Below are 23,955 nucleotides of genomic sequence, written 5' to 3'. Positions count from 1 at the left end.
CCATTTTGTCCGGTGAGCCCCGTATGTCTGACCCACTAACACATTTTTTTTATTCGCCTTGTTTGTCTGACGTCACGCTGACGTGGGCGGAGCCGCAGGCGTTCAAACCCAGAATCGGTTTCTCTCGCTCCCTCTCGGTTCCCTGTGCGCCCTGAGGTTGCGTTTGCAGTCGTTTTTTTTTTTTTTTTTTTTTTTTTAAACTCTTTTCTCTCTATCAAAAAAGTTTAAAATTTTCGTTTGTTCGAGAGGCAGGATGCGCTTTTGCTCTCGCCTGTTCATTTTGCACAGGCGCGTCACGGAGTAGCTCTCGCGTTTTACCTCCATTTCATGCGCTTGTCGCCTTTCAACCATGGATGTCTGAAAACGTGCAGATAAATGTGGAAGACCTGGGGCAAAGTAGCCCTTTTCCCACGTCCAAAGGTAAGAGTGTACAACTTTAAAGTTGTTGTCGCGCCTCCGCTGTCTGCTTTGTGCAGCTCCTGGCGCGTTATTGTCCCGCTCATATCTCGTGGTTTTTGTTGTTTTGCTGTAAGGGCGCCTGAAAAAAAAAACCGTGTGCGGTTGGCCCCGAGCGGGAAATAAAAGTCTGGTGCGATTAAATAAAACAGTAATTAGCACAAGCTGTAAAACGCGTTGCGTTGTTCTGTGCGTTCGTGCATAAAGCGCCTCGTCTGAGGTCCTGCTGCCATGCACGCTTGCTTGTGTACGTAAGTAATGAAAACGACGGCGTTTAATCACTGTGTTCTGTCGCGGGAACTGAATGAAAAACATAAAAGTCCACTTCCTGGATGCGGAGATTTTACGCTTGGTCCCCCGAAGGTGTCCCCGTCCTCCGTGCAGCCTGGCCAGCGCTGGGATGAAAATGAAGTTCTCCGGTACGGAGGAGAACCAGCGGCTGGTGAGACTGCTGGAGGACGCCCTGGCTCGAGAGGCTCGCCTTTGGAAAGCCCCCGTCCTCAAGAACGGCCGGGTTCAGGTACTGTCGGCAGTGCGCATGCGCTCACGTAAAGACGTCACTACACTTACGGCACGTAGCAGACACGCTTATCCAGAGCGACTTGCAATCAGTAGTTACTGGGACAGTCCCCCGGGAACACACCAGGGTCAACTGTCATGCTCATGGACACAATGGTAGTAAGTTGAGTTTGAACCTGGGACTTCATGGCCTTCCGGTTCACAGAGACCCATTGTCCCCATGTTTCACCAGGGATCTGACATATCGTGTGTACAGCACCAGGAGGTGATATCATGGCTGCAGGATATGAGCGTCCTCTTCAAGTTTACCCAGGAGACCTTTGCCCTTGGTGTCTGTGTTCTCAACAGGCTTTTGGCAACTGTGAAGGTGAGCGAGCGAATGACGTTTCACTTGGAGATATTACTCACACCGCCGAGGTTATGAGTTTGAATCCTGGCTGAGACCCTGTGTGTTCACGACTCTAAAGTGGCAGTGATTGAGTGTGTGTGCCCTGTGATGGGCTCTGACAGGACTAAGCAGTTAATGAGTGAGTGACATCACAAGGAACTAATTGGACACCAGTTTGGGAGTGTTTTCTGGTCAATTTAAATAATTGCCTGCTAGTTATGCGTCTTGAAAGAGAGAAACTTTGTTTTATATGCAATGTTTATAATGGAATGGCTTGCATCGGTGATTGATATCACTGACACACCCTCTTCGTCATTCTGGATCATTTAAAACCACTTCTACTTTTCTTCTCCGTTTCACTCCAAATTATTTTGCTCGTAACACCGTGTTCACAGGCTGTCAGTAGACACAAGTTTGCAACATCACAGTCTGACCACATCCAATACCAAGCCAAACGTGCAGATATGAGTAGCATTGTTTTGATTCAAGATTTCTCATGTTAACTCTCCCCACACAAATCCGAATATGCAAATTAGGAAGAATATTATTTATTGTAAGTATTTAAATGGTTTTATGCTGTTTGCATGTGATACATTTAACACTAACGTCGGCGTCTATTGCCTAATAATTATGTCATTAAATGTATTCTGTTTGTAGGCACAGTCTAAGTACCTTAGGTGCATTGCAGTCACTTCGCTTATTCTTGCTGCAAAAATCAACGAGGAGGATGAGGTAGGCCGTGTGTGTTTTCCCCTTACATGTACACATTCGTGAGTATGAATTCTGTAAATAATCACTGTTACATGGTTTTTATTTGACTCAAGACACAGTTTCTGGTTCACCTTGGTATGTTTTTTTTTTATTGGTTTCATTGTTGATGTCTGTTATAACAGGTGGTTTCCTCGGTTAAAGACCTTTTGGCACAGAGTGGATGCAACTTTTCAACAGCTGAAATTGTTCGCATGGAGCGGATCATACTAGACAAGCTGCAGTGGGATCTTTACACAGCCACGCCAGTCGATTTCATTCACATTGTAAGTTGCAGCGAGCAGGCAGTATTCTTTTGTGTTCTGACTAAAAACACCACAGTACAAAAAAAAAGAAAAAAAATGTACAATTGCAATCACTAACCATTGTCCTGTTCTACAAAATTGTGCAGGTTTTTTTTAACTAACCGGACAGAATAAGATGGTAGCTTCACACCCTACAAGCTGTTGCTGAGCACAATATGAGTCAAGTGCGATGCATATTTAGCCGAGGCACTTATCTGTCTAGATTTTAACCAGTAAAAGCACAAAAAAAGTTTAGCCTTGATCAAACCAGGAAGGAACCTCTTTAGTTCAAATTGAGTGACATATTTTCTGGCCATATTTGCACAATGCATATTTGGCATTCATTGAGAAGCCATGCGGTTTTGCGTCTGAATACGACACTCGTTCCCACATGTGAATTGTTTTTTTTTTTTTATTTATTCTAGTGATCTTGCACAGCCTGTGGCCTTTTGCACCAGTGTCCTAAAAACACAGAACATTTTTATGATAAGACAAGAGGCATCACAAAACAAGGGAAACATTTTCCCCCACCACCACCACCACCACCTACTTGTAGAATTGGTTGCTTGGCAAACAAATAATGGCTATCAATATAGATGTATTTTTTACACCATTAAAAATAACAAGAGTATTACAACATGAGATGAAAATAAATAAATAAATAGAATTATAGAAAAATAAATGTCCTTGTTAACTCTTAAAATAAATACTTCAACGTATGCCGTGTAATGAATACATTCCAGTGAAAAACTCTGCACTTGAGTTCAGCGTAGATGTTGTAAACCAGTGAGGCTAAGGTCAACGTCACCGTAGCAATGTTCCCTAAATAATAACACTTGTGAAAGCTGGATTGTACACCTCCGGAATGTCTGTTTCCAATGCCACGCGATATGTGTCACTACAACCTGAACATCAACACTTTCTCTTTAAAACAGCATGGCTTTTTGTTACAACGTTAGCACTTTGGCTGGTACTAAACAAATGTCACCTGAAACAAGGGAATCTAGACTGGTGGACAACAGCCTTCGCACATTTACCTGGTTTACGGCAATGGTCATCACATGGGAACAGGGGGGGTAAACCGATACTGCACACAGCAAAGAGGGGTTTACACTTCCAGAAAATGGTAAATTAATGGCAGACGTTTAGTTAGAAATCAGGAAAATGACCTAGGACCTATGGTCTTGCTTTGATTTTGGTCTCCATTTCTGTTTAAAACCCTTCTCGGACCATTGCAGTTCCACGCCCTGATGATGTCTGGACACCCCCATCTCCTGTACCTTGGGGCTCAGAACAGGCCATGTCTCCAGGCATCGCTGTGGACCAGGCAGGTGCAACACTGTATGGCCTGCCACCAGCTCTGGCAGTGCAAGGGCTCCACACTGGCTTTGGCGATCATTACCTTGGAGTTGGAGACGGTGACCCCTGACTGGTTCTCGGTTTTCACTGATCTGCTGAAGAAAGCACAGGTATGGATGAAAAGGGACATGAAGGGGTAAGCTGCTGTTGTCTGAGGCGCGGTTCCTCATCTCGTACCCATGTGTACTAATACTAGTGTAAACACTAGTGTTTGAGGACCTGTGACGAGAACGATTTAAGGAACACATAGGTAACATTTTCACATCGACTGTATTTAACCATCGCTAAATAAGACTTGGTCTGTAGTCCAGCTATAGCAAAGTAGTAAGACGTACTGTTGAAGATCTTAAAGAAAAGGGATTGCTGACTGCTTACCCTGTAAAATTGTTATTGGGTTAACAATCCAGGAGGTGGCCACTTGATTGGGTATTTGCAATGACATCCCAAGTCTCATTTAGCCTGTTAACTATGCAGTATTACAAAATGTCACAGTAATTACTCAAAACTATTAGACTTGGCTACTATGATTAGTCTGTAATAATTGTGAAAATGTTACCACAAGCATACATGAAATCATGGGTAGGCGTGAGATGGTGGTATTTCCCTCATTATGAATTGATTATGAGCTCAGGATTTATGACTGGGTATTGCATTAACCACACATTGTCATATGAGATTGTCAAGTACTTACCTGAAGCAAACATGGTGTTTTCCTTATATTTATTGATCAGTGAAGTCACTATATGATTACGCTGGTTATGAATGTCGGTATTTCTTATAGTGACAATTCTGTACATTTAAAGGCCTGATGTCGTTCTACACAGATGGAGAGCTCAGGCTTTATCCGATGGAAGGAGATGGTTGATGAACAGCTCACCAGCCTCCAGATCTCCAGGCCAGCCAACGCTGTGTACATCTTCCATTCCACCTACACGACCAGGTCCCAACCACGTGACACTGAAGTCAGTCGTGAGTGGGGCTACAACAGTGGAGGGCATCATAGGCAGAGAAAAAGGAGGAGGAGCAAGAAGGTACCAAGGTGTCACAAAGAGATGGATGTTGCCGAATTCTATGATGGCTTTAGGTGCCTTTATGAGGGGATGGAATTTGAGGAGGCACATGGCGATGTGCCTGGGGGTGTTTGTGCAAGTCCCCAGGACCATGTCCTACCTTGTCCACCCCTTCAGCCCCCTCTTTGCTGAAATAATAGGAGGTGGGTTTTGAGTCTTCCCCAAATACTACTAATGAAGCACTTTGATACTTTATAAGCTTTTTCTTTGTGTAATTTTATAGTCCATGCATTGTTGTTTTATTTTTTTTTTCTCTAAAGCTGGTTTATTTTTGAAAATGCATTTACTTTTATATGCATTTGTGTAGCTACTACTACACAATGCTAAAATGTTACAAAGATTTATTTTTAATTTAAATAAACCTTTTTTAAGGGTGTGTGGATTTTTTATTTTTTTTCATTATTCAGGAAAAAATGAAAGTTCTTTTTTTTTTAAGCTAACATCAACTTTTATGAAGAAGACATTCCGGTATTTGGCATTTTTTATTTATTTTAAGTAAAAAATGTGAAGTAACTGAAGCACTTACTGTATTCCCTGGTTACATGTCACTTCATATGGAGGTGATAACTTCAGTTTGTAATGTGAAGCTTTTTACCTTGTGTTTGCATTTCAGATTTCATTTGGAAAGGCAGCTATACCTTATGCTTCATTCATGTCTGACTTTTTTTAATATTTACTTTCTCTTCAGTAAAAGGAATGGTTCTTTCTTGATTAAACTGTTGAAACCGTTATACTTTGTCAGTTTTTTACACTTTCTACCTTTGGTTCAACATTTTCACTCTAGCACTCCCTTAATTGTGACAAAATATTGGCTGCAGGAGGGTACCAAAAACTGGTACTAGTGCAAAAAAAAATGCAGTTTATTCTGTTACAATACAGAATTATTACTCTCCATGTAAAAACTATACGCATTCATACGAACCATCAATTACTACACCAAAGAAAGGTTTGACTTAAGTGTAAGATTGGTTTATTCAGCGGTACCTAGGAATTTGCAAAATATATATATATATATATTTACTATACACAAAAGTAGTATTCTTATTTCCATTATTGCTATGCATTATAATAATTGCATTATTAGCTCAGGCCTAGTTTGGCTCAGATCTTTTTAATACAACTAAATTAAGAGGCAGTCACTCACCTGACCAGAAATATGGCAGAACCATCCATAAACAGACTGACATACATTAGACGTTATGAGCTATAGCAAGTTGGCTTTGCATTCTTCTTTTATATATTACCAGTTGTAAGTCACAGATGAATCTCAACATAAAAGAAAAAAAAAACACCAAAAGGAATGTATAAAAAAACCTGAATGATTCTTAAAAAAAAAAAAGCCACTCTTTTTAGTGAGTCAGCACCCACAATGCACTTCTGTCTTGTGTCTCTCCATAGTCTTTGGTCCATATTATTATTTGCCATGGGAATGTAAAAAAAAAAAAACAAATGTTGGCGTTGCTATGGTGATGGAAGACAAGTCCACGTTCGAAGTGATGGGCTCACAAATTAACTGGGGGAGGAAAAAAAAAAAAGCAAAATGAAAAAGAAGTAAACAAACAAAAAATGAAACATGCAATGGCCATATAATAACAAGGGTGATTTTTCATTATATTGCCTGCATGCAGTTTTATGGCAGTGAACTGAAAAACATACAAACATACATTTAATGACAAATAATAATGTAGTTACTAAGCTCTTTGACTGCCTTCTTGTGGCTGAAAGAGCAATTACATTATTATCTATAGGTCATAATAAAAAGCACAAACTAAGCCTACAAGGACAATAAATAAGTTATACTAATAAACACTAAAAGTTTGTCTTAACAAAAAAGATACATGTTTGAATTTCATTACAAAGCATGGATCAACTCATTTTTTTAACCCGTATGCGTCCAATAAAGTCAGTATGTATTATGTTTAAATTGTATAATATTAATAAATATTAAACAATCATATATGATACAGAAGAAAATAAAAGTGACTATTTAAATCTTCCAAACAAAAAATTGGCAAAATTAATCTTGAGTAACAAATCGGACCACAAGATTGAGCATATTCAGCACTCGCTCATGAACCTCAAAATATGCCTCTGGCTCCCAGGAAGTTTGGTGAACAATGCGTGCTGGATTTGTGTCTTTCTTCTCTCATGAAAAAAGAGCCCCTGTGTTCATTGCACTTTGGCATTTTGCAGTATCCAATGGATATTTTTTTTGGAAGGCAGTTCTCTGCTTCTCTATGAACTGCTACATAACTGCTTTAAAAATCATATTTTTGCACCAAAAAGATTCTTCAAAGTAAACCAATGGATGACACCAGATATTTGGAAGATGAGAAAGGGGATGTACGAGCTGATAAGGAGAACGGATGACTCACTTTTTCTTGTCTTTGTCCTTCTTCAGCGGTTGTGACAGGGACAGTGTCTCCGCAGCAACCTTCCGCCTGTTAAAGGCGTTCATCTCCTCCTCCAGGTCCCGACGTTTCTCCTCTACTTTCCTCTTCTCCTCTTGATGCATTCGCTTCAGTTGCTCAAACTTGTCATGCAACTGTGGCAAGATACAGACAAGTGTAAGATTTTTCTGCATTCAAGAAAAAAACGTTTATCACAGATATATGGCACTGACCGTTTCACTGTGTGAAAGAAACATCTCACTTAGTTAACGCTGGTATGTAAGATCATCTCAGAGGAAGGCAATGGGGACAATTATGTGGCTACATGGAAGAAATGTTCCTTGTTCCTCTAACCTCCTGTAATGTCAACATGGCCTAGACTTACAGTACGTTCTCAGAAAATGTTAATGGCTGTTAATGACTGCAGTAATGTCTTCCATTAGCTCGAGCAAACATTTGGCCTTAAATTAGTGACAGTGGTTAGTGAATTTGCCGATCGATCAAACACTGGGCAGGACCACCAATTCATAGCCTTTAGTGTTCATTTGATTGAGCAATGGCAGGAATTTTTTTTGGTAGCTCTCATGTCACGGTATTAGCTGGCTGCAAAGCCCATTCAGGCCTTTATTGCAACATTCTAATTACTTTGTAATTAAGGGAGCTGAATGGCCCTGGGTTTGAGCTGCTCAGTCGTCAGCTGACAGCTTAAGGCCCATCTGTGAGGGATCTGAGGTGTAAAGGCTGCCAATTAGTGCTCCGGGAGTATTCATTTCAGGGATCAGGAAGAAGAAGTGATAAATGTTTTAAAAGCAGCTGTGGTATTAAAGGACCCCGCCTCCCCTCGCCTATCCACCCGGACCTCTCTCTCTTTTTCCTTTAGCTCCGCCTCAGTCTCCTTCACTTTGTTGACAAACATCTGCCTCATCTCCTCTTCCTTGCGTTGAAGGTCGCTCAGGAACTCTTTCCTCTTGGCCTCGTAGGTCTCTTGCAGGCTGTGGGTGGAGCAGATTCTCATTTTCACACCAGCAGGTTCTCATGTAAACAAGACTGGATTTTGTTTCGCATTTGAAATGCGTCGAGCAATGCTTCACCTGAATGGCTGGCTGTCGGGGTCTGTGTCTTTGAAACCCATCTCCTCAAGCTTGCAGCGGCGGTACAGCTCGTAGTGCCGGGCATGAGTCTGCTCCCGCAGGTCCTCCATGTTGACACGAATCAGCATCTCCCTCAGCTTCACAAAGTCACAATGGCTTTCGTTCTCCACTGCAAAAGTCAAAAGCCACAGATCACCAAATCACTTTGTCAGATCAATAGCATTGTGGGTTGAAAGGGCCTCGTGGCCTGCGCATGCAAACATTGGTCAATATGGAAACATCCGACAAAGTCATTATCAACAGCCATCCCCAATTCTCTGTAATTACTCCGAGGTGCTACATATGAGCAAGTTCTTTCACACATTACTGCATGTTACTTTTGCTTGCATATGTATGTGTATTTATTATATACAGATATTATTCTTTCTCCCCTCCTGTTAATTATTGTGACCTGTCTCAAGTGCTACCTGTTCTACACTACTAATACTACGACTAACACCAACACAACTACTACTACTAGAATATAAATTTGGACAAACACATACTTTTTTACGGGGGTTGAATATAAGTTCACTATAAATATAAGATGACCAGCAAATGTTGTACTTTGAGATATATCATGTACATTCTAATTATTACAAAACACTTCATAAAAGGGGCAGTAACATTGGCGCATGGAGTGGAAGTTAAACACAAGATCACAATAAGATGAGAGACATGCCAGCAATGGCAGTAGTTACAGGGACAGTCCCCCCTGGAGACACTAGGTGGGGTTTGAACCTCTGACTTTGTGGTCATCTAGTTCATAGCTGAGTGTCGAACCCAGTAGGCTACTACTCCCTGATACATGTATGGAAATACTTCACTCTAGACCACACGGTGACTGTGCTACATCTGTGTAATGATGTCATCAAACGACTTGCCGACTCAACTTTATTGATGGTTAAGTTCATCTGAAAAGATCTGAAGTACATTTCTGTTCACTGTTTTTCTCATCCAATTTCCATAACTGTTTAATCCGTACTAGGCCCACCGTACGGTGCCTTAGCCTCACCCAGGTCATCTGGTGCAAGGCAGGAACTCAGTCTGGGCAGGGCACCAGCTCATTGGATCCACTCACACATTCACACTTATAGCCAATTCACCTGTGGATGGTGGGAAAAAAACTGCTGAAAAACAGCATGCGAAACTCCCAGCCGCTTTTCTGACTATTTTGTCTGTATGTCAAAAGTATCCCCATGCTCTCATAGTGAAACCCCGAGGGGATTGGCCGATATCTCTACTGCCAACTTCCAAAAGGCTTCTGTTAGAACTCTTGTCTGTCACCATTATAAGACTGAGAGGCTGGGCTGGGATGCATGTCAGCTCAAATAAACAAGAGTGAAATATGAGGACATCAGGATGGGGGGGGATCAAGGAGAAAAAGCCAGAGCTGTCTGCTGAATTATGGGAGTGAGCGGGGCTGTCAGAGGGGAAGGGATAAGCTTGTGCTGAGCCCAGCTGGAAGTGGGGAAGGAGGCCAGACCGAAGCCCAAGTTTGAATAGCAGAGCAAACATGCTCCTCACACCCTCCCACACTCATGCACAGAAAGAGAATGCAGTTTCCTCATCATTTGAAGCACAATCACGTCAACCACCTACTTCGCCTTTGCATCAGCTTTTCTAAAGCGCAACGTTTCACAGTACACAAACACAAAAAAAAAAAAACAAATGCGGCAGCAATTTCCTGCTCTTGAGTGTGACCTCAGTATGGGAGCATTCACAGCGGATGAACATTGCACAGTGGGACTCAAGAGCTTCATGCCCAGAGCAGTACCACATGGCTCTCTCTGATGTGGAGCTTTAAGCAAAGCGATTGCTTAAGATGGCGGAAAACGGGTCAGTCCAATTAAATCCTTCATAAGTCAGAGATAGAAGAAGGAATGATTGTCACAAAGCTAAACCAGCTTGAAACAGTGTTTGTTTGCAGAGATGCGCCGGATGAGAAATGAGGCTTCTGGTATGCAACCGCCTTCCAGCTGAGACCCACGGGGCAATTTGGCTGGCCCCCGTTTAAAGCCCCCCTGGGACCGTGAGTGTATGAGACATGACCATGGACCCCCTTTACTGACAGACAGGATAAAAATATCAGATAGGGTTAGCAGCCTGCAATCTGTCAGTTCTCCTATTTGTGGATTTTGTGTAGAGTTCCCCAGATCCTTTTGGAAGAAATAGATTTAGAAATAGCAACCCCGTCTAAATGGCATAATTAACCTCAGTTTAGCAGAATGTTTACTGTTGTACAGACTGTGGGGTTTGTTTTCCATCTTTAAAGGTAAATCTCTGTCCATATGGAAATGCTGCAGAACATCAAAGATGGTTCTGCTCAGCTGGTCCTTCCACCTCTGAAGGTACCAAGATGACACTTCTCTGTCTAAGGTCCCTAGGTGATGGAAAGATTAGACAATACTTTTACGTTTTTGTAAATCTGACTTGTTTAAGAAAATCTACAACAGAGTGCATAAAATGAATGTATTCATAGTTAGGGTCATGTATAGTGAACCAGAATTGATTGCTTTCACTGATGGTAACTGGAAAGACCATCTGCCAAATGCTGTAAATGCGAATTCTAAATGACATTTTCATCTGCTCCAAAAAAGCAGCACTGTAAATACCAATGCATAACAAACAGCATTTACAGATCATTTTGCAGCACTAGTATAAAAACTGAAGACACTCTATTAAGTATGGGTGCCCTCTGGATGCACAGCGGTCCAGCCATTAACATTCCAAGGCAAAATAAGCTCAGTTCACTGTGAACGGTGCAGGAAAAAAGTGAACAGCAGTAAGTGGAAAGTGATGAGCTAATTACATATCAGGCACTGGAGCTCAAAAATGCAAATAAAAAGAGCTTGCAAATGAGTTCCCATTTGTTTGTCATTATCGTAGGTGGTTTTAGTCATTGTGCAGTGTTTTTGGTTTATCGTTTGTATTTATTACTTTATTTCACTAGTGAATTTCCACAGTAGCAGTGGGTATAGAAGATGTGGATAACTGGTGACATTGTAAGGTGTTCCAAACAGAGCAATTTTGTTGATAGAAGTTTCCCTAACTAGGGTGCAGGGAAAAGGAAATTCTGTTTATGTCCACTTGATAACAAATCACAGTTCATGTGTTCAAGATTTACAGAAATAAACAGGTCAAAACAAGAAAATACTGCTCGCTAGTTATCTGTAAGTTGAAGATCAGCAAGGAACTACCCACACAGTCCTTTGTGTTGCCATCTATTTATTTTTGACACTCAAAAGACAAATGTTAAACTACCCTTTTAAAACACAGAAATTAATAAATCACTGATTTAATTCAAGCATTCTGGCACTTCAGAAGAAATGAAATGAGAATCAGGCAAACACACCCACCTTGAACCACACCCCAGGGATACTGTCTGGCTCTCACCATCTTATTCCCAACTTTGACCTCTTCAATGCTCCCCACCACAGCAAACGGCAGATGGGCCTATAGAAAGCACAGAGGTGTTACACTGGATTAAAGGTCCCATGACATGACAATTTTACTTTATGAGATTATTTAACAACAATATGACTTCTTTTTTCCCCCCACTATCTTTGGCTTCACTTTTCAGAGAGCATCAGCTCAGTTGGCTGGATCTGGAATTTGTCCCCTTGTGATGTCATAAGGGGAAAGGTTACCTCCCGTTTCACACCCCTCCCCTAAAAAAAATAACTCCACTGACCATCACGGCTTTCAATCGAGCGAAGCATTTTATTTCTTCCCGAAAAACACCAACACGACATCCTATCTGTGCCAAATATCGTGGTTGGTGAATAGTGCTGATTATTTCATTTCCATGAATGCCCACTCACTTCTACAGGCTGCTCTCCTCCTCGTCACACCTCTCTCCTCCTTGTTATCATTTAAAGCTACAGACACAGAAACGGCACGTCCTGGTGAAATCTCATTGTGTGACTGGCTCAAAGTGGCTGTAATTCTAAGACCTAGAATAGAGTCTAAGACCTATTTAAAAGCAAACAAATTTCATGTTATGAGACCTTTAATACAAATTGTATATTACTTCTAAGCACAACCCTAACATTAAATGTATAAGTAACCAAAGGCTGAAATCAAAATGTTGTAAATTTACTTTACTTTATTTAGCAGACGCTTTTATCCAAAGTGACTTACAAGAGGAAGACACCAGCAATTCTCGTTCGATTTCTATAGAATATTGAGTTTACAAACTAAGAGCCCTGATAAGGCTCAACTTGTCAGCGAGGAGCATGCTCAAATTATAATGTATTTATACATTATAATGTAAATGTAATAACAGTTGAATGTAATGTAAATAACAATTGAATCCTTTTTTTCTGAAATGCCATGCTTTCCCATAAACAACATCCTTATATTTAGTAATAGAGCACAAATATAAGAACACACACCTTTATCTATTATGCAGAAGAGACAATGAAACGATTTTCAAACCAGTTGTAAAGAAACCTGACCGAGTCAGCAGTGCAGAAGCTGCTCAGCATTTTCAGACGCTCAGATTAGTCGGGAGAGCTGGGAGAGAGACCAGCATCATGGGAAAAAACTCCCAGCAAAAGGCATCAAGAGGCGTCGGACATCGACGCCAGGAGAGGCAGGCACAGACTCTGAGGTCATGGAGCAAGGAAACAGACCCTCCAAGCCTCAGGCAAAACTGCCTTGAGTACAACATCCTCCCCACTTCACAGCTTTTCTCAGAGGGTGGAGGAAGACGTACAGGAAAACATTAACATGACAGGATGAATTAAGGATTTAGCTGGAAGTGTCTTAATAAGGGGTGGGAGGAGGAATGAGAAAGTAGCACAACATTGGCCTCAGGGAAGAGTGGGACGTACGTTCATGGAGGAGTTGATCTCTGTGACGGCTTCATCGTCTGTGGGAAACTGGTAGATTTGGACGCCATTGCTGACTAGCTCGCTCATGATTTTGATCTTAAACTTGTGCAGTTCGCTCTTGGAAATCGTGTCTGCTTTAGCAATGATGGGGATTATGTTGACCTACAAAGAGAAAGTACAAATGTTATTTCTACATAATTAAATTAAATAACATGGCAAGACACCAGGTCCATTTAATGTAAATGTTCTGATTCTGAACATGCCTAAGCCTCTTATCTTGTTTACAAAAATTAAATGCACACTAATTCCAAACTGGCGCTAGGCAACTTGTTCACTAGTGTAAGGTCAAAGGTGTGTTTAGGACTAAATGAATAGTCAAAACAAGAAATACACAATGTGATGCATGGACAGGTACAAGTTTAAATAATCCCGAACGGGAAAGTAGCATGTGTGACACCGGTCAGTCATTGAGTTTATGCCCTTTTAAACCCTGTTTATAAAAACCTCATTAAATGTTGTGTTATGCGTGGAAAAAAAAACTGACATTAAAAGGTAGTTAGTTTACCTTCTTCATATAACTACCAAGCCTTTTTTCTATTTACGCAAATCCCGAGGATGTTGCTGAATTTACACTAGCAAACAAGCCCCATGCTCAGGGAACGTATGCAAAACCAAAGTCTCACATCCTCATTACAACTGTAAAAACAGAGCCATTGTTGGCAATAATTTCACCATCTCAGCAAATTCCAGTGCAGACACACAACCCCCCATCACCGTGACAAGCTTTCGCAAAAGACACCAACGTTACGCCCGTCCACTTGTCCCCTCAGTGCACACTCAGTGAACTGGGCCCTCAAGACAGACATAGCTTGACGTGACTTGTACAGTTGCGATCCTTAAAACGTCAGTCATTCAAACCGAGGCTGCTTAGACGTGCAGGAACAACGCAAAGCAACGGGCCATGAGAGGACAAGGGTTACAGTCATTTCATCACAGTTAAGGGGTTATAACTATCAGCATGACAAAGTGCAATAATTCTCAATAAATGCAAAATATCAGCAAAAGCAACATAAAGCAGCTGCTGTATACGTGGAGTATGTTAAAACACTGCATGGGAACACGTCTCTTGTTTTCACCTCCTCCTTTTCAACAGATTCATTAATTCAGATGTTATTTAGATCTTCCAAGCTCGTTTTGAAGGATTCCTTTGCAGATTTACCCCTAGGTGTGATAGTGGAGGTGTGCGCGTCACAGTGGAGAGCTGGAAGCGCGCGCGCGCACACACACACACACACACACACACACACCCTGCTGCCCCACACACCATCTGTCTGCTTCACATCACTGCATGAGCTCACTCTCGCTTTCTCACGCTCACTATCTCTATCGGGCCTTTCTTCTACAGCAATGATCCGTTGGACTGGTTTAACCATTAACCCTTTCTACTGCATACATTCATAACTCAGCACATCGGTAAAAGCATGCAACGCAGTCTTCACACGAAAGAAATTTCACTAAAACAAACATGCAGTTGCTGTGAATTAGGGCTAACCCTTGAGGGTAACACTGATTTAAATGATCGGACTGCGGTGCTGTCAATATTTCATTCAGAAAAATGCATACTGACCCATGTGTGCACCTAACCTTAGATACTTAACCTTGCTACTTAAAACATCGCAAGGCTATACGCTACATAAGGGGGAAAAAATTTGAAACAAAAACATACGAAAATATGCAAACACAAAATATCGCTATTTTATAAGTGATATGCATTTAACACATTTAAACTATAGCAACTGCAGCAGGTACCTTACTGTCCAGCTTCTTCATGGTAACTAAATCGAGGGACTTGAGCGAATGTCCGGTTGGTGAGATGAAATACAGGCAGATATGGATCCTGGTGTCATGGTAGTTGAAGAGGGAGCGCTTGATCTTCAGTTCTTCCTGAAGGTAGTTTTCGAATTGCGTGTCAATGTAGTCCACAATGGGTCTGTAACTGCACATAGAACCAAAGAAAACATAAAAAAAATACAGTAAAATGTTAATGAGCTATAATATACTATGAAATGTTGTGTATCAAAATATATATAGCATTTGAATTTGAAAGTGATAACTATGTCAAATATATGTTACAAAGATGACATGCTGTATTGCCAATCTGTTTTACTGTTCAATGTATTTCCTAGATTTCTTTTAAAGAAATGGTGTGGTGCCTATCACTACATGATAAATGCAAATTTACATATATAAGATACAAATTTTCAAAATCTAATCAGACCTGATGTTGCAGTTGCACAAAAATAAAATAAAAGATGGTCTATTTTCATCTGAGCATAGCACATAAAGAGATTAAAGGCTAAAAGTAGCCATTCCATTCATTCTCACGCTCTTTATATGAGCATCCCAGTGGCAAGGGGAGAAAATGAGCCGCCGATAGCGGGATGTGCCAAGTGCATGTTTATCATGCATGACCTTTTGCTGAGCTTTCCCACAATGCATCGGTTCTTTAAAGGCCTATTTCAGATGGACGCTCTTTCCCATTAGCATGAGTTGGTTCGTTCCCATCTTGGCGACATGCAGAGTCTGAGATATTCTCTATACAGCTGGTTTATGGGTCACGAAAACTCATGCTCCCACAGCTGCAGGTCAACCCAAGAATTTCCTCATCTCTCCCTCACTGGACAAGAAAACTTGACCAGTGTTCATCCAAACTGAACTAGATTCCCCCCCCACTGTCTGATCTGCTGCTCTGTAGTTTTTGTCAGTATCTTTCCACGATGGCTCTAAATTAGCTTACGTCCCCCTGATCTGATTTCCAGCATTGCCTCTCATCAAATTAACCTTCATTTCTCAGCAGTTTCAGAATTAGGAGATGGATCTGGCGTTTTTTTTTTTTTTGTTAGTAGCTTTCTACCTGTCTTCTTTGTTGATTTGGTCCCCAAAGCCCACCGTGTCCACGATGGTGAGTTTGAGGTGAACATTGCTCTCCTGAAGGTCGTACGTTCGGGGCCGCAGGTACACGCCGTTCTGGTAGTGGCTGGCTTCTTCGTTCTCAAACATCGTGTTAAATAGCGTGTTCATTAGCGTGGACTTGCCAATACCCGTTTCCCCTAGGCAAGAAACGGAATGGAGTGAAGCTCTCGGTTGGGGGGGCAATTACACCAGTTCTATCGCTCCCTGGCACACATGAAGGACACATGAAAGAATGTTTACCCACACAGAGGATGTTGAAGCAGAAGCCCTGTGTCACCGATTTGCTGACCAGCTGATGAGGAAGGCTGTCAAAGCCGACATGGCCACCCAGGCTGAGGCTGCGCTTTTCTTCATTCTGTAAAGCAAACCAATGAATTAATGACGTGATCAATTTTATGATCACTCACTTAAAGATAAAACAAGACACCACAAACTCAGACCACGCAACACAATAGTAGAAACTAAAAATGTAACTTTAAAGGGTCAATATGCTTGTTCTGTGATTGTCAGTCAGTGGAAAATGCACCGAATGCACCGCTTCCTTCTTGAATTTAAGCTGGTGACAGCTTACATGTCTCATTTCAGTCTAAATGTTGTCACAATATTAGAACTGGCAGGCTAACGAAGGCTAACAGCAGATATCAGCAAAGTCTGGATCATGTAATCAAAAACAAGTATCAAGCATCCTCTCCATTACAGCGAAGTGTGAATTTGCAGCTGTTGAAGTGCTACAACTTTGCATTCCAACATATGTGCTACTATATACGGTATGCTACTATATTTGAAGTGGACTGGCCAGATGATGCACAGGAAAGCCCTAGAATCTTCCCTTCTGTGCGATTTTCCCTGCCGTGGGATCAGGTGTAAACAAAAAGTCTCTCTCATTAATGAGTGCATATTTAGCAAGCTGCTGATCAGTCATGCAAATTGCAGCTCCAAGGCCCGAGAGGGACAGATGTGTTACTGTCTAGCTAATAGTCATTTCATGAGACCAGACAAAGAGCTAGATAGAATCTACATACAAACTACACCATTTATAAGTTACAGAAAAGGTCACAAATACATTTACTACAGCTGATAAATGTATAGAAGCACCACTGTGTTCCATTTAAAAAATCTTGATGCCCAAACCAATTTTTCCACAATATAGTGTTGTTACATTTAGAGCCAACTAATTGTAAGTCGCTCTGGATAAGGGCGTCTGGTAAATGCTGTAAATGTAAATGTTTACACAGGAGGCCAAACAAACCGTACTACGTTACAGCAGTAAATATTCGGACCAAAGACATAGATGGCTTGGAAATATAAAAGACGAACCATAATCCATGATGCTGATTAAGAAATTTCACGCCTTGGCAAAACCGACAGCACCTTCAGTTCGCAGCCGTTATGCCCGCAAGGTTGCAGCTGCATTTTTGCAGGGTGGTGTCAATGGTAGAAGACAGCCAACCAAGCCCGGGCCATGGCAGGAATGAACAACAGGCCTGCCGCAGCGCACTACACAGCGGTGCTAGAGTGGCGAGACCAAGTTGAAACGATGAAAGAGTAAAAGTGCATTCCAAAAATTTACACCAGACCATAAATCCAAGCTTAAAGCCCCCCAAGTACCTGCCTTCCCTACTTCCTACTCATGGATCTCCTGAGCGACAGCACATAAACATACGCAGACCCATGCGGATGACTGGAACCAGGAACAGGCTGACATACGAAAGTGAGAAGTGCCTTTTGGCTGACTCCAGTTAAATGGTCCCCCCGGCTAGTGAGGAAACATTTCCACCTCCCCCAGGGGGTCAGAAATCAGTGGGTTGAGAGGAAATGGCTGCATGTTTTGTGGTGCAGAATGACATTTTCTCAGTGTGGCCAAAATGGCCAGTTCCCAGTCTGTTCCGGACCCAGACGTTCGAACATTTCAACAAAGCCTGAGCAGACGGTTGGGGCTGCAGGGACCAGGACGAGGACGGGGGGGCGAGGAGAGGGGCTTTGGCACATTTCCTCCAGCACCTGAGTTGTCTGACGGTCTCTCTGCTTCAGTAAAGGCAGGATGAAACATTGGCAGCCATTGGCGGGGCCTAATGGCACAAATGCTCACCACAAGAAGACAGATGAGATTTGGTCACAGTATGACAGGAAATAAATAAAGTTACACCACTACTTTTCAACAGGACCTTGACTCATGCGCCACAGTGGTGGCCTAGTGGGTAAGGAATCGGTGCCACTGAATCGGTGCCCACACACTGCTCCCCGGGCACCTTTCATGGCTGCCCACTGCTCACTAAGGGCGATGGGTGAAATGCAGACGTGAATTTTCACACATCCTGGCCCTTGGCAGCAAAGAAAACTACAATGGACACGCCACTCATGCCTTGCACAGTGCTGTACAATAAATATAACTCAAAATGAAAGATAAGTTATCTATAGTTTCGCCCACCATAAGTGTTAAGGTGGTACTCATATAAATGCAATCAATAAACAGAAATACTTTAACAGAACCATAAAAGTGTTGTTTATTTCCAACATCCTTTTCAACACCATTTATTGTGTGAATGAAAGAAATCATTTATATCATGATTTGCATTCTCCAAGACTAGATAAAAGCATGCTGGGACCAATGGGGCAGTGCATTATGAACGAGTGAGTTAAATATATAAAAAAAAGAGCAGGGTATGTTAGTGGGCCATGTGAGGCAATGGGTAAAGATTTTGAAATGTTAATTTATTTTCTTCAGCTTCAATGTTGATCACATATCTTTTTGCTCTGAGGAATTTATCCACCATTTACATTTACATTTGCAGCATTTATCAGACGCCCTTATCCAGAGCGACTTACAATCAGTAGTTACAGGGACAGTCTCCCTGGAGCAATTTAGGGTTAAGTTGCTCAGGGACACAATGGTAGTAAGTGGGATTTGAACCTGGGTCTTCTGGTTCATAGGCGAGTGTGTTACCCGCTAGGCTACTACCACATATCTTTTTGCTCTGTGGAATTTATCCACCAGCAATAGCCATGTTGACCATTTAGTGCATTTAAAATTTACATGCAAAACATCTCTTGCATTGAGCCCATTTGTCAACATGTGTATCAAATTTTTTTTAAAAGTCCAAAAATTTCAGACACTACTTTGCATTCTTCCCCATGAAGATTTATTGTGTTAAATAGTAGAAATCAATAGACTCAGACCTAATGAACTTGAATCACAGCCTAACTGGACACTCAGAAAGCGAAAGGAAAAAAAAAAAAAGAGCAAATCAATACAAACAGAGAGCAGAGCCGAACCCCGAGCGGATCTTTTCATCGCACCGCTGCAGTGGTCGCGATAACGGGCCATCAAGGCCACATCCACGCCAAACCAGTGACTGGACCCTCACACGGAGCAGAGGACTCAGAAGACAAAAGGCCTCTCTTTCCTCCAGCCCGGCACGCTGTCACAAACCAAACACTGTCCGTTTGTGTCCGTAGCTCTGTAGTCCTTGCACAAACGCGGCGGCACAGTGGCACCACGCTTAGCCTGTCACTCCGCACGCGGCCTGAAAGTCAACATGGACCCCCCTTCCCACCCAGGCCACCAGCAGCTCGGGGGCTGGTCTGGGAAGAGCCGGCTGCTGAAGCGTGGTGGGACCGTCGAAATCTGGTGGATAACAAATCCACTTATCCCTCGACCCCAGTGCCTAGCCCACGCTCCCGTTTCAGCCCACGTTGGCCAGCTGAAAGTCCACCTCCCTTCTGTGATCCGGCGGGTGCCCGTGCAGGCTGTGATTCTATCATCTTGGATCCATTTCCCTCCCTAAACAACCTCAGCATTCGCCCTGAAGACGTCAGAACTGTCAAACGTGCAGAAGTGACAACATCCGTCGTCCTTTTTAATGCTCTTCTTCAGTTTGTAAACTCCTCAGACCATCGGAAAGCGAAATAGTCCCGATCCCAACAAACGTTACAATCGGTTTCGTTAGCGGTACTGACGAAAATAAAAGATAAAAACAATTTTAAAAAAAATCTCTGTCCCTTCAGTGCCACACACCGCACAGGCGACGTTTCCACGGCGGGGACGAGTCAGTGGAGGCGGAAAGACCCTCGAGCTAGCTGGCCGACGTAGCTCTCCGGCGCCAGCTTCACGTTCGGCAGGGGGAAAAAGTACGCGCGGGGCGCGTCGCGGCGTGCAGCGGGTACTCACGGAGAACACGTCGACGTCCGTGGCAGCCATGGTGCGGAATGTGGTGTGTTTTAGCGCCGAGGGAACAGCCCAGCAGCCCGCGTCTCTGCTCCCGCCCCGTAAGCTGACGGAGGCGCGGCCCGGACTGACCGCCTACAACATGGCCACTTCCTGGAATGGTCCACTGCGCTTCATTCCGCCGGGGGTGTCCCAGGAGCGAATATTTCATATACGAAGCGTGTAACTACCACGCATGCAAAAATAAACTTCGACCAAAGAGAAAAAGCACGAGGTGTTATCCATCCGTCGCGGAACACGTCGTGTTATGTGTGTGATGACTAATCTAATGCAGGTCAGCATGGATTACTCCTGCAAAGGATTTCGGGATTTGTAGATTTTTGTGTCACAAGTATAAAAATTACAATGTTAGACTTTCGCCTGTAAAGCTCACTAAAACTCTCTATGACTAAACTTCTACTTATTAAAATTAAGTTTATATTTTGATAGAATTAGGCTAAGGTACTCACCAATTTTATTGAACAATAGTTATATAACTCAATGAACACGTATAAAATTATATGGAATATAACTAAAGCAAAGTATAGATTTATTAATTAACTTACAATACAATTACAATAGTTCACCCTATTATAACAAATAAAGAGAACATGTCTGCTTATTATTATCATGGTCATTGTTGTCGTTGTTATTCATTTATTATTACATGGTAATATTGTATTATTATTATTATTATTATTAATGTATTATCATTTTTGTTACATGCATTATATTTGTACAATGAGTTTATTTGGCTCTGGCTCCGTTTTTTATATTAGTAGGCCAATTGGCTATGGTCGTGCCTGTGTACTGTATAATACATTTAAACACAGATGAGCATCATATTGAACCGTATTGAACCGTAGAACAATAATGATCCGTTGTAGTCTACTGTGTATTAATGTGTGCATTACTGCGCGCGTTATTGCACACCTGGCTGCCTTGACGTGTCTCCACGTGGACGTGTCCCTCCGGAAACCGCAGGCAGTGCTAATGGGCAACAGCAGGTAAAGGTGCCGGAGCGGGTTATGACAGATCGGGGGGACGAAGTGCGGAGCCGCGTCTTTCCTTCGCGCATCGCTCTGGAAATGGATTTGTCCCAAGAAGGAGTCCTGTCCGTGCTGGTGGACGGGGGAGGCAAGGTGAAGAACTCCGAGCTGCTGCGTAAGTTCAGCGACCATCTGAACGGCAGCGATCCGGCCGAGAAGAAACGAAAGCGCGACCTGTTTAAGACGTTCGTGAACAATGTCGCCGTTGTCAAAGAACTGGACGACGGCAAACACGTTGTCCTGAGGAACAGGTTCCAGCACCTAATCGCGGAATGTACAAAAACGCGAAGACCCGACGGCGAAGGAAAGTTAGAAGTGGGTGCTGCGGTAGCCTCGGAGTCACCTGAGGAAGCAGAAGCATCCAGCCAGGAGTCCCAAGATGGAGATCAGGGTGGTGCCGAGCAACTCGTACACCCGGACTCGGATGGAAATTCATTCTCGTTCATAGAGATGGCACTGCAGACGACTTCGTCTTATGACCTAAAACCAAAGAAGGCGCTGAACTTCGTCCTGGACCAAGTCACTGCCATCAATAAATCAAGCCCCCAGGGTGGGGTGGTCTATCCGGGCCAGAAAGAAATGAAAAGTGGCCAGAAGCCATGTGCACTGCCCTTACGGATGCCGGTTGACGGAGAAGCAGATCACAGCCAGAAATCTACCATGGATGCAGTGAGCCAGGTGGGAAAACAGCAAGGCGTCCAGAGCTCCAGGAATAAAAGGAGAACATTAGAGGAAGGCACATCCACCGGCTCGCTGCAGTCCAGGAAGGTCAGCAGGAGCGCAAGGGGTCACTCCGATGACCCCGAACGCACCGAGCACGAGTGGCTGGTGAGGTGCGCCGCGGGGCAGTGGAGTCAGGTGTATGGGCTCCTGCTGCAGGACGTTCATCTGGCCGAGAAGAAGGACTTAATATCGGGGTTCACAGCCCTTCACTGGGCTGCCAAGGCTGGCAACAGCGACATGGCCTGCAAGATCATCACGCTGCCCCAGAAAAGTGGCAGACAGGTGGACGTCAACACCAAGACCCACGCGGGCTACACGCCACTTCACATCGCAGTCATTCACAACCATGAGGCCATCATGGCCTTGTTGGTGCACGACTATGGCGCAGACAAACACATCCGGGACAACAGCGGCAAAAAGCCTTACCACTACTTAAACAAAGGGGTGGCAGCAAAAACCAGAGAGCTCCTCGGCGAACCGAAGGCCCACCATCAGGAAGGGGTTCATGAGAAAGAAGACGCCGAGCTGCCCAAAGGCCACTCCACACTGACCCGCCTGTTCCAACCACACACTGTAGGTCCGAAGAGGAGGCAGAAGCAGAGAGAGGGCTTCTTCTCGCTGTACGAAGAGCCAAAGGAGGAGAGAGAGGAGAGCGTGCCGAAGCCCAGGATCCTCTCTGAAGTGTTTCGATAAGCGATCCATTTACATTCATTATATAGCCTCTAAATATTTAAACAGGTTGAAGATTTTTATTAGAAAAGTGGGATAAACTACGAATTAACTATATGAATGGTAAACTCTTTAGTGTTACACTGTAATATGGATCACTTTTGTTGCCCAAAGACGAGGTGCACAAACTAACTGTCACTGAATTTGGCATATGTATAATATAATTTATATTATATTATACATATGCCAAATATATATATATATATATGTGTGTGTGTGTGTGTGTGTGTGTGTGTGTGTGTGTGTGTGTGTGCGTGTGTGTGTGTGTTAGAGACAAAGAAAGCATAAATAGGCCTGAAAAACAGAGATGTAAATGTATTTTTTTTATTATAAAAGAATGACCTAAATGCTAAATACAGCCAGTCATCTGAACACGTACTCTTACAAGTTACAATGTTCTACCTATTTATAGCATTGTAGCAGGGCGTGGACATGTGGAATGTATCAGATTGTACCTGTAACCTAATGACGCAACTCTAGTGACCTTTTCGCCTGCAGAGCTGGAGGCCTAAGCCGGAGCTCCAACCCCTCGTCACGTGTGCTCTGAATAGGCCAGTTGTTCTGCGCTGGTTAATGGAGCGTGTGCTAACACGATGGGAAGTGAACAGGCTTGTGCAAGCTGCAGCCCTCAGCCTCAGCCGCACATGCGTGGCGTCGTTTCCCCGCGGGATTCATTTCTGTCCCCCAGGCTCATTCTCGCTACCTGCTCGGTGGTGGAGCAACTGCGCCTTTTCTCTGCTTGGCTTCGTGGTGGAGTGTCCTGTTCATTATGAGCATGGCAGTGGATGCAGACACTGACCTCTTTTGCCATGCCAAAGTGCCAATTGTGAGGAGCAATCAGAGCAACATTTGAAGTGTGCAGATGTGAATATGAACATTGAGTGCATTGAGTGCATTGATGATTTAATGATATAAGGATAATTGTTTTAATCATAATCAATTTAATTATATGTGTGGTACATTTTTATGAAAAAGGCAATTAAACACCCAAATCGCCATCACTTCTCATGCAATCACAATTTAGGCTCAATAAAATTCTTCTTATTGCATATTCAGTGGTTTCAATAAAGCAATT

General features: G+C 43.0%; 3 protein-coding genes across 5 annotated transcripts; 2 read left to right on the top strand and 1 right to left on the bottom strand.

The window, feature by feature from the left end:
* Positions 1-210: 210 nt before the first annotated feature.
* Positions 211-3,789, top strand: ccni2 (cyclin I family, member 2). Its single transcript, XM_028982539.1, has 5 exons — positions 211-420; positions 820-976; positions 1,208-1,342; positions 2,021-2,095; positions 2,257-3,789. Exons 2-5 carry the CDS (start codon positions 857-859, stop codon positions 2,491-2,493), a joined length of 567 nt encoding a protein of 188 aa, XP_028838372.1. The 5' UTR covers positions 211-420; positions 820-856; the 3' UTR covers positions 2,494-3,789.
* On the bottom strand, positions 2,817-20,373 carry septin8a (septin 8a). 3 transcript variants are annotated; one of them, XM_028982536.1, is made up of 10 exons: positions 20,344-20,373; positions 16,416-16,530; positions 16,117-16,312; positions 15,012-15,198; positions 13,203-13,364; positions 11,724-11,820; positions 8,326-8,494; positions 8,094-8,226; positions 7,220-7,389; positions 2,817-3,869 (listed from the first exon to the last, which is right to left on the bottom strand). In XM_028982536.1, the coding sequence occupies exons 1-10, from the start codon at positions 20,371-20,373 to the stop codon at positions 3,704-3,706; spliced, it is 1,425 nt and encodes a 474-aa protein (XP_028838369.1). In that variant the 3' UTR covers positions 2,817-3,703. The 3 variants fall into 3 exon arrangements, with proteins under 3 accessions (XP_028838369.1, XP_028838370.1, XP_028838371.1); XM_028982537.1 differs by having other exon boundaries at positions 3,704-3,866; XM_028982538.1 differs by lacking the exon at positions 2,817-3,869 and adding an exon at positions 5,681-6,357.
* A 1,001-nt stretch (positions 20,374-21,374) lies between these two features.
* On the top strand, positions 21,375-23,955 carry sowahaa (sosondowah ankyrin repeat domain family member Aa). The gene has a single exon (XM_028982695.1). The coding sequence runs from the start codon at positions 21,408-21,410 to the stop codon at positions 22,842-22,844; it is 1,437 nt and encodes a 478-aa protein (XP_028838528.1). The 5' UTR covers positions 21,375-21,407; the 3' UTR covers positions 22,845-23,955.

Source organism: Denticeps clupeoides, chromosome 6 (genome assembly GCF_900700375.1).
Source record: "Denticeps clupeoides chromosome 6, fDenClu1.1, whole genome shotgun sequence".
NCBI classification, from domain to species: Eukaryota; Metazoa; Chordata; class Actinopteri; order Clupeiformes; family Denticipitidae; genus Denticeps; species Denticeps clupeoides.
The sequence above is the reverse complement of the archived record's forward strand: the minus strand, read 5'-3'. Positions and strand labels throughout refer to the sequence as shown.

Excerpts from the sequence above, each read along its gene's own strand:
- sowahaa (XM_028982695.1), top strand. The coding sequence starts at position 21,408 with ATGACAGATCGGGGGGACGAAGTGCGGAGCCGCGTCTTTCCTTCGCGC.
- septin8a (XM_028982536.1), bottom strand. The coding sequence starts at position 20,373 with ATGGCTGCCACGGACGTCGACGTGTTCTCC. Across the intron at positions 15,199-16,116 it reads CAAATCAACAAAGAAGACAG|TTACAGACCCATTGTGGACT; the intron begins GTAGAAAGCTAC and ends TTCTATGTGCAG. Across the intron at positions 13,365-15,011 it reads TGAAGAAGCTGGACAGTAAG|GTCAACATAATCCCCATCAT; the intron begins GTACCTGCTGCA and ends TTCTCTTTGTAG.
- ccni2 (XM_028982539.1), top strand. The coding sequence starts at position 857 with ATGAAAATGAAGTTCTCCGGTACGGAGGAGAACCAGCGGCTGGTGAGA. Across the intron at positions 977-1,207 it reads TCAAGAACGGCCGGGTTCAG|GGATCTGACATATCGTGTGT; the intron begins GTACTGTCGGCA and ends ATGTTTCACCAG. Across the intron at positions 2,096-2,256 it reads AAATCAACGAGGAGGATGAG|GTGGTTTCCTCGGTTAAAGA; the intron begins GTAGGCCGTGTG and ends CTGTTATAACAG.